The following is a 10255-nucleotide window of genomic DNA, read 5'->3' on the forward strand; positions in this document are numbered from 1 at the left end:
CTGTTTCAAACGGTTTGAAACCATTAGCGAATAGTGGACCAGCGCGAATAGAGGGGATAGCACTGGTGACTGTATTATGTTCTCTCACTGACCAACGCTTGCTGACGGTTTCTGACTAGTTTGACTGTTTGCCAGAACAAACCTAATATTTCACAAACAATAATCAAATCAGTTCGATTTTTGTGGAATTAAAATATTCAAATACAACAAAATATAGGGTAAGAAAATAATATATTAGATAAAGATTGGAAGAAATTTTGGTGGAAATTAACTTGTGTGAATCGAACACCGCTGTCCTGCGCGTAGCACCAAAAATTAATGTTTATTTAAAACATTCCTGACGCCGTATTTGTTCATGGATTTTAATTTTAAAAATTGCAAATGAAAGGCACAGTACTCTTCTATACGTAAAAAAATTAAACTTGCTATCTGCTTTATTTTCAGTCCTGCAACATTTTAATAAAATTAATTTTTTTTGCGCAAGCTGGATTGCAAAATTTATTTTGCAAAATCTATTTAACCGATCTTAATGGAATTTACTGTGTTATTTTATTATGTCACATAGTTCTTCTGGGTAAAATACGAAGGTCCTAAGTGTAGCATATATGGTTGAAAAACATAAAATGTAAATACTTGTTTTTTATGGTTTTTTCGCACTTATTGCTATTTTGCAACAAGGGTGACAATTTTTTAAATTTGTAGCCAATCCTATATTGTAGTAAATGTAATTACGCAACTTTTATATTTATTCAACTTTTCAAGGAACTGAATACTTTGAAAGTTATAATCAAAAAACCAAGAAAATAATCGAATTTTTCCTTCATTTTTTGACATTTTGATTCTTTAAACAATGTTTCGGACATTTTTGAGTGGAAGGACATCTCAATTATTATTGTAGGAGTTAATTCCAAGAAATTTTTGCACAAAATATGAGTCACCTCTTAACGTCCATCTCAAAACAGATGCGACCTAAACTAATTGTAAAATTATGATTCGGGAGTGTTGCTAGTAGCATTTAACGTGTCTTGGTTTGTTTGTTTCTACTACATCTTGATTTTAAGTTTAGTATAATTCCTTCGTAGATACGTAGTACGTACTTCGTATCTAAGTCATTCGCTTTGTAAGGTCACTGTTTGAACCCATTCTTCAAGGGTCAAATTCCTTTTAGCACATTCCATTTCCACCAAACAAGAAAAAAAGTGACGAACTTAACTGAATCTTTAAATAATAAATCTATTAATTTTTACAACAAACCAGGTACTTTCTGACTGTTAACAATCTGACATCTATCAAGCTGTTAATTTCTCATACCCTATTTGGACAGAAATAAGGATTTATTGATGAAAAACATGGCTAGTTATTAACGCACCTAACTTTTTTACTATCCAAGATAGGCGAATGAGTCAAAAATCAGAATGTTAAGAAAGCCTAAGGCTACAACTGAGTTTTAATTTAAATATTTTACACGTACTAGAATATTTCACAGGGGGGTGTTCCGAACTTTGAGGAAAAATCACACTATGATTGTTACAGCCGGTATATAATAACATTTACGTGGCTAACAACAATATTATAACATCGATATTCTTAAAAATAACGCTATAACATACTAAAAAAATCACTCAAATCTGACAACAAATTTTAGCAAATTCATGACATCAAAAATGGCCCATTTTTAAGATAGTGAGTTAATTTTGTTGCTTCGTATATATCTCACTTAGAATTATTACGATCAGCACTAATTAGAGCAGATTATGCAGTTGTGGATCTGAGGACTGGCAGCGAACCAACAACACATTATAAGCAAAAATCGTGAAATAAAGAACAAAAACGAATTACCTGATGTAGGAGATAATGTTGGTCATATCATAGTAAAACATCTAGCTAAATCTGGTAAAATATCCCGAAAATGTAAAAGTCAGATTATATACATGGGTCAAAAGTATACTCTTTATCTCATTTAAAATATTTTGATAGTTTTCATACTAGGTAGTACTTCAGGAAACAATTATTATATTTTTGCTCTATATGTAAAAACTCAAAGTTTAATTTTATTGCAAAATAAAATATATTTTACCTAACATCTTTTTTTCTTAAGACCTTTGTCCGTTGATGCGAAAACGTAACATTATTTTCCTACCTTATCATGGTTTTTGCTCGGAATTTTGAAGAATATATTGAATTGACATGAAATTTGGAATACACATATACACATACAGTCGGAAAAATGAAAGAATACCCATGAACGAACATATAAAACACGCTGTATTTTCCTGTCACCGTGTCACAAAGAAAATTGTCCAGTGCAAGTACATGTAACAATAATTATTACAGTGTTGTTCTGAAGCTATTTTCTTGTGGCATTTTTATAATCAAGTATATTTAAATGGGAAATAAGCCACAATTTTACCTAAAAATGATTTAGTATATTATTTTATATATAATATCATTTTAAAGTCGTCTACTTTAAAATGTATAATACGTGTCTGAATTGCCGATATAAATGAGTCAGATTAAATAAATTATTAGAAGAATTTTTTACTAAGCAACAACATTTTTATTTATTTAGTATTATTTTGTATTTTGACAACGACACCCGACTTGGGCGTCGAAACGTTAATAAAATCATTTTTAGGTAAAATTGTGGCTTATTTCCCATTTAAATATACTTGATAATAATTATTACATGTACTTGCGCTGGCCAAATTTTTTTTTGTGTGACACGGTGACAGGAAAATACAGCGTGTTTTATATGTTCATTCATGGGCATTCTTTCATTTTTCCTACTGCAGCTAACATGTCAAATAAAAAAGTGATATTTTTCCGATGTGTGACTCTGCCTTGGGGGTGAGTACCACGGCTTGTCGGGGGTCGGCGGTACAAATAATTTTAAGCAATTTTTGTTTTATACAGTTTCTTCAAAACTTTTCGAGTTATTTACGAGTGAATATTATGTTCATATTGGTACATGTATGAAGTCTATAAACCCAGTAGAAGCAGAGTAGAAGCAGCAAAAAGAGGTTCCTCTTAGTAAAATTACAAATTGAATATTTCAACGTGAAACGATCACAAAATAAAGCACTTTTCGGGGAAAACTGGTCAAAACTTTGTAAAGTATTTAAGAAAAGTTTTATTTTGGTTTCTTACAGTTGAGTCCAGGGTTCTTTACCCGTGCGTGATTAACACCTGGCGAGATAAAACACATACTTTATATTTAGCATCATTGTCTTCCACGCATGAAAATAAAGACAAACCAGATACCGCCTGTTATTAAGTAAAGACATATTTTATTAAAATATAATATAAAGGAAAAAATTCCTCTCATTGGCTGTATACCATAATAAAAAACTTACTAAGTAAAACTTCACTTGTAGGTAGATGGTATATAAATTTATTAAAATTTTTATCTAAAAAGATCCAAATTAGATTGAAGTGGGTACATCTATAGTACAAAAAACAAACGTTTCCGGACCAACCAGTCCATCATCAGGTTGAAACTTTAGATCCAAAGTAGTTGGAATTAGCTACATAGATAGGTCAAAAGAGCTTAGTGTTACAATAATTAGGCCATTTCGGCTAAAACAATGTCGACAATAAGTCGATGTTAAAAGTTTTAACGATGTCGACCTTTTAACATCGACTTATTGTCGAAATTGTTGTAGCCGAAATGGCTTTTTGACCTATCTATGTAGCTAGTTCCAACTATTCTGGATCTAAAGTTTCAAACTGATGATGGACTGATTGGTCCGAAAACGTTTGTTTTTTGTACTATAGATGTACCCACTTCAATCCAATTTGGATCTTTTTAGATAAAAAAATTTAATAAATTTATATACCATCTACCTACAAGTGAAGTTTTACTTCCTTAGTAAGTTTTACACATGTTATTTTTATAAACGGTCTAGAGTCAGTAAATCGAAAAGAGATACGTACAAAAAAGACGTTTTCAGATTTTAAGTACAATTTGTGACGTTTCTGGCTTGTTTATTTTCCCTGTCACTGTCAACTGTTGATAAACATCAACTTTTATCTACAGAAGAGAGAGACGAAAACAACAAAAAAAGAGAAGACGATATCAGTGTTACAGGACTGCACTTGAAACCGAAGGAAGAGCAAAAGTAAAAAAAAACAAGCTAGTTTCCGCGTATTGTTCAAAGTGTGAAAAATTCTTATGCCTACCTTGTTTTTCAAAAATGCATTAATATTATGATAATTTAGATTTGTTTTTGTACCGACTGGGACGTTTCGCCGTCGCCGTTTCGCCGTCGCCATTTCGCCGTCGCCGTTTCGCCGTTGAGCCACTTCGCCGTCGGCCGTTTCGCCGTCGAGCCAGTTCGCCGTCGGCCGTTTCGCCCTCGCCATCCCGGCATTGGTTAAGTTTACAAGAACGTGATAACATACTAACTTTTTTTTATACTAAATGTCAGTGTAAATAAAATGCTGATGTTGGTAGTTAAACCAAGTTATATTTTCGTATTCAACTATACATTGTTTTCGTCTGAAAAATAAAATATTTACAGTATTAAAAATATGACTATTATCAGATTCCCGGAAATAAACAATATTGAGAAAAGGGATTTCAATTTCAATTGTTTTTACTGTATCAAAAATAAAAAACTTCATTATGCAAAAGTGTTCGAAACATAATCGTTTGAAAACCATTCAAAACTTATATGCAAGTAATGGCGACGGCGAAATGGCTCGACGGCGAAACGGCGACGGCGAAATGGCTCGACGGCGAAACGGCGAAGGCGAAATGGCGACGGCGAAACGGCGACGGCGAAACGGCGACGGCGAAATGTCCTAGACCCGTTTTTGTACCACCTTTTTTAACAGTTAAATAAAATAGTAGTTTCAAGATACTTGTCGATGAGTTCACCGGCGATCCTCATGTCGCCTTAGGTTAATGCTATTACTAAGGTGACACAACGATCACCGGTGATCTCAAACTTTTTCCAGGAAAAAGTATTATTTTGGAAGTCACTGTATCCTCATAAACTTATTCACGCTAATAAATTGTGTTTATACATATATATTTTTTTCTTTTTGGCATATAAGATATACCTATAAACTTCTAATGGCGGCAGCGAATGTGTTAATTGGTTAATATCTCACTATGCAGTCTTCGTGTTGTTGTTATTCATGTTGTAATTCTATAAACAATTAAATGGAATGTATTATCAGTATTACCACAATAAAACCGATTCTGTCCTAACCCGTACTAACTGGTTTCCATCTCAATCGACCTCTTCAATCGTTTCCGATATCTATCGTCTTCTCAAAATAAAACCCGGCAATTCAATTATACAAAACCTGAAAATTATTTCAAGTGCCAACCCGGCCTCATAAATTTTAACCAAACATTTTTCCTCTCTCGCTGAATTGACCACATACTGAAATGGGATGGCCTTAAACGACAAGAGGACACTGGCGGAACCGATAGATGAAAATTTATGACACAAACATGCGAAAAGGACATACGAAACAAAAAGAAGTTGATATAAATATTCAATTTATGGAACTAAAACAATGCTTTGTTTTAATCTGGTGTTTTAATTGACAGTTTATTAAATGAAGGGGATTTTGCTAAATAAATACAATTTAATAAAATGAAGACCTAGGAACACTTCAGACCAAATAAGCCCACATAATGCTAAGGGAGCAAAGTATGCTAAATATGCGGTCACTCGAGCGCTTTGGGGACCTATTGGATTGTGAAGAGTAGGTCCTAAAACCAAAAAAAGTTAAGTAAAGTTTTCCATTTAAGTGGGGCTTTCCATTTTTAATTTAATTTTCCGTTTCCAACAACCGTTTTTTTAGATTATAGCGCCATCTATCCACAAGTCGAAAAAATGTCTCGAATAAAACTTACTAATTTTTTTGTAAAGAATCCAAATCTACTATAAAAAAATGTGGGCTCCCATTTAAGATTTTAAAGTAACCCCCCACCCCTCCTCCATGGGGTGGTCGTGTTTGGTGCCATTTGATAGATTTTTTAAAAATATTAAATTAATATATTTTTCAGTTTTTCGATCTGATGCTCATTTCGCGAAATACCGCGGGATTCGTATTTAAAATATTAAATTTACCCTGCACCCCTCTCCGTGGGAAGTCGTGTTTGGTATCATTCAATTGATTTTTGAAAAATATTGTGTACATATTTTTTAGTTTTTTGATATGTCATTCATTTCACGAAATATTCGCTTTTTCTTGTGAAATTTTGGGACTCACCCATTTCCTTACGCGCTCAAATCGTCAGATTTTTGAAATATACATACACTGTTTTGCATCTACTTAACTTACCTTATCTTAATCTGTTTCGATTTCGAGTTATTCTAAGGATATATTTTTTTTTCGGCCCCCCTTAACGAACTCCCCTGCATTAAGAGTCAATATGGTAGAGGTACATTTTCAGGGTACAAAGTTTCTCCTCATGTAATAATCTGACGCGCTCGAGTAACTGTAAACATTCCCGCTTGGGCTCCGTCGTATGGCCTGTGGGAGTTTTTTGTCAGTTCTTCTATCAGGCGCGGCCCCCTGCGAATGGGGGATGCTTTCTGGGTATTCGTAGCGCCAGTACCCAGAGAGTAGCAGGGATACTTGCCGTGGAACAAAAACTGACACCTGGCAGTAGGTATAAAGTGCAAACCCATTAATATGGAGAATTATGATTTATGATTTGGATCGCTGCCTGGGGATCGCCAGCCAGGGCACGTCTGGAGCCGGCGCTGGACGTGACAGCATGCGGGACGTCGGTGGCAGGGTGTTGAGGAGGCGGGCCCCTGTCATACAATCAGCTACAGCCCAACAACACAAACAACCACAATTGAGCCAAACAACAGCAAGAGCTCTACCCGCTGAAGGTGCTGCGCTGGAACATCAGCCGGCGCTCACTCAAGCGGGACGACCGAGGCAGCGCATGAAATGGACTGCGTCCATTAATGAAAACATTTTGCGCTTCTACTACAAGGTGACAAACCTCGGTCAAGAAACGATGGGCTACCGACAACAACTGTATGCCGAATTTTGCAGAGAGTACCCAGATATTCAAGTATCGGAGCAACGAGTATCAGATCAATACCGGGTAATCATCAGAAATAATCTTATCCCAGAGACTAGACGCGATACCATCAAAAGCGAAGTCGAACGGGAGATTAACCCTTTCGCTGCGTCAAATAAATACATATCGCTGACCAGTGCGGCAGTAGTTTTTTAACACTAAATGCGATATTTTTTCAACAATTGTTTTTTGTACATATGTTAAAACGGATTATTATAATTTTTCTTCTGAATTTTTGCAAGACGTACATGTGCGCTGTACGCAGTTTTCAAGGAATTTCTTTTAAAAATGCGGAGGACGCACTTGTGCGCTTGATACAAATTTTTGTACTTAGTAAATTAAATCGACTTTTTTGATCTAAACTAAAATTTTATTCATTCAAACAGGATGTAAAATAAACAAATAACATATAATGTAAAATAAAAGTATACAAAATATTAATTTTTTCCTAATGTCTTTCTATATTGATACATGATATTCTCTGAAACATTTGCCTAAGCAGAGGCCAGGTTTATCGGGACATTCTTGACAATGATAAATAGTATCCTTACGTATCTTATTTTTATTGCATGTCCGACATTTTTTTCTAAGAGTTTTACCACGTTCATTATGTAACTCAATTTTTGAAGGTGTGTGGTTTACACCCGAAGTAACTGCTACTTCTGCCGTTACAACTGCTGTTCCTTGACATTTTTCTGGTAATAACTTTTCAAGTATTGACAATCGAAACTTATAATATGACATTTTGTTATTTCCGTGCCGTGGTACTTATTATACAATCTATGAGCATTTTGCAAATATAGCTGAAACAGATGTATGCCAATTTTTTTGTACCAACGTAAAGTTTTGCGTGTCGGCGGATAATAAGAAGACATTTGGTCTTGAAGATCTACTCCGCCCATATATTTATTATATTGAATGATTGGCAGTGGTTTAATTTTCTCATCCCCTCGTCTATTTCTTACGGTTACCATCTCATTTTTATATTCAGTTGAAATGTAAATGATATCTCTTTTGTCTCGCCATTTTCCAACCATTACGTTGTTGAGGTACATACTTTTGGTCTGGCCTTTTTTTAACTTTGCGTCTACGACGTTTTTTGGACAGCCTTTCCTATCTTTTCTCAGAGTGCCTGTACAAAAACTATTTTTATCCAGTAGTAATTTGGCCAAGTTATAACTATTGTAATAGTTGTCCATATGAAGCGAATGTCCATGGTCGAAAAAATTACGCATTAGGTGTAGCACCACTCTTTCTGCATGAGACTTACCAGCAGTTGCATCACCTGCACCAGCATATATATGGATATCCAAAATTGTTGAATCGGCTTCTGTCAGCATATAAAGCTTTACTCCATACTTATGTCGTTTCTTAGGGAGATATTGCTTGAATACCAGTTTTCCTTTCCACAAGATCATAGATTCGTCTAGAGATAAATACTTTCCTGGATAGTATACCGTCTTCATTTTGTTATTAAAATGATCTAGCAAGGGTCTTACCTTATATAGTCGATCTACTGGAACTGGTTCATTTTCTTTTACATTTTCGGCAAAATGAAGGCATCGCATTATAAGCAAATAGCGGTCTCTACTCATGTATGAAGAAAAACAAGTCGAAAATAATCTATTTTTCTTCCAGTAGTCTTGTATGCTACGCAATTGGATTGTTCCTGTATGGAAGGTTAATCCAATAAATATTAGCAATTCCGATATTGTTAATTCCTTCCATAGGGAAATCCTTGAACGGTCACATCCTTTGCTGGTAGAAAGAACTTCAACTGCATAACTGTTAGTTTGTAAGACAATCATATTTAAAAGTTCATCGTCAAACAACAGCCTAAACCAATCGTACGCACTATCACCAGGACTATCGACTAACAATCCACTTCTTTTTGTAAATGGAATTTGTTTCATACCGCTAGTTGTTTCGGTCCATTCATTGTCTGTAATCTGTACGTCAGGATTATTCGCAACGGTATTATTTAACTCGTTCTGTAGTACATCATCCTCAGTATCACTTCCAGAAGAGTCTTCCGAAACATTTTCAATTTCAACTAAAAATATTAATTTCAGACCACAAGTTTATTATTACATTTATTTACTTACAGTTATCTACATCAGAGTCTTCATAATCTTCATCTGAGTCTGAATTATATAAAAACTGCATCAATTCCTCAACACTCAGATTTTTTTCATTTCTCACTTTCACGGTCTTACGTCTTTTTACGCCTGAAGGTCCAGCTTTATTTAAATCAGCCATTATTATACAAATAATTAAACTTATAATCACACTAAACCGTTTGAAACGACAACACCTTTGAAAACATAACTATGTGAGTAACTGATCTGCGACGCCACCTATGAATAGCTTTGCAAACCTAACCACATGATTCACCGAGCCGCGACGCCACCTATGAATAGAAGTGACCTTTAATAAAATGCGGACAAAGTTTCCTTGATCTCCTGAAACTGAGTCAATTTTAAATGTATATGGAAATCACCATATACATAGGCCGCTCATGTGCGCCATACGCATTTTACAAAGAAATAGGAGGGCGCGCATGTGCGCTTTACGCAGCTAAAGGGTTAACAATCAAGGGCTAATTTTAGATCAAGTCCCTAATGAAATCCCTGATGAGCAGATTCTTGAGCTTCCTGAGATCCCTGAGAAATGGGTGAATTAGTCCCTGGGCACAGGTTACATTAGGGTAAGTTCTATGCACTTTTGGTACAAACACGTCTACATAAAAATTGTTCCTGGTTAAATTTCCTATCTAAATATAACTTTTTAAAGTCAAAGATACTTTTTTTACAAAAATATATTCAAAAGAAAAAGCACAAAGAAACCCAAAAGAAAGAAATTTTGTTTTTTGTCCCATAACTTTTGTCAACGGGGACATAGGTATATACATTGCTGCACAGAAAAAAACTTACACACTTTCTCTTTAAAATGATGTTTAGTAGAGGTCATTAGGATTTACAGTTTTCGAAATATGATTTTTCAAAGTTCGCCACTCACAGCAATTTTGGGCAATTTTCCTTGTTATTTCGCAATAATTATTCCTTTTGATCCCTTAGAGAGAGTGTGAGCCGTATGGCTAAATCTGGATGTCGTATGGAATTTTTGCCGGGATATCCTTTTTGATTGTTCCGGCGCCATTTCCATCTTTAATCCTGTTTTAAGTAACTAGTGTCA

General features: G+C 34.8%; 1 protein-coding gene across 1 annotated transcript; it reads right to left on the reverse strand.

Moving 5' to 3' along the window:
* Positions 1-7728: 7728 nt before the first annotated feature.
* Positions 7729-9375, reverse strand: LOC126890649 (piggyBac transposable element-derived protein 4-like). Its single transcript, XM_050659758.1, has 2 exons — positions 9166-9375; positions 7729-9113 (listed from the first exon to the last, which is right to left on the reverse strand). Exons 1-2 carry the CDS (start codon positions 9317-9319, stop codon positions 7729-7731), a joined length of 1539 nt encoding a protein of 512 aa, XP_050515715.1. The 5' UTR covers positions 9320-9375.
* Positions 9376-10255: the final 880 nt, after the last annotated feature.

The sequence above is a fragment of the Diabrotica virgifera genome, chromosome 1 (genome assembly GCF_917563875.1).
Source record: "Diabrotica virgifera virgifera chromosome 1, PGI_DIABVI_V3a".
Taxonomy (NCBI): Eukaryota; Metazoa; Arthropoda; class Insecta; order Coleoptera; family Chrysomelidae; genus Diabrotica; species Diabrotica virgifera.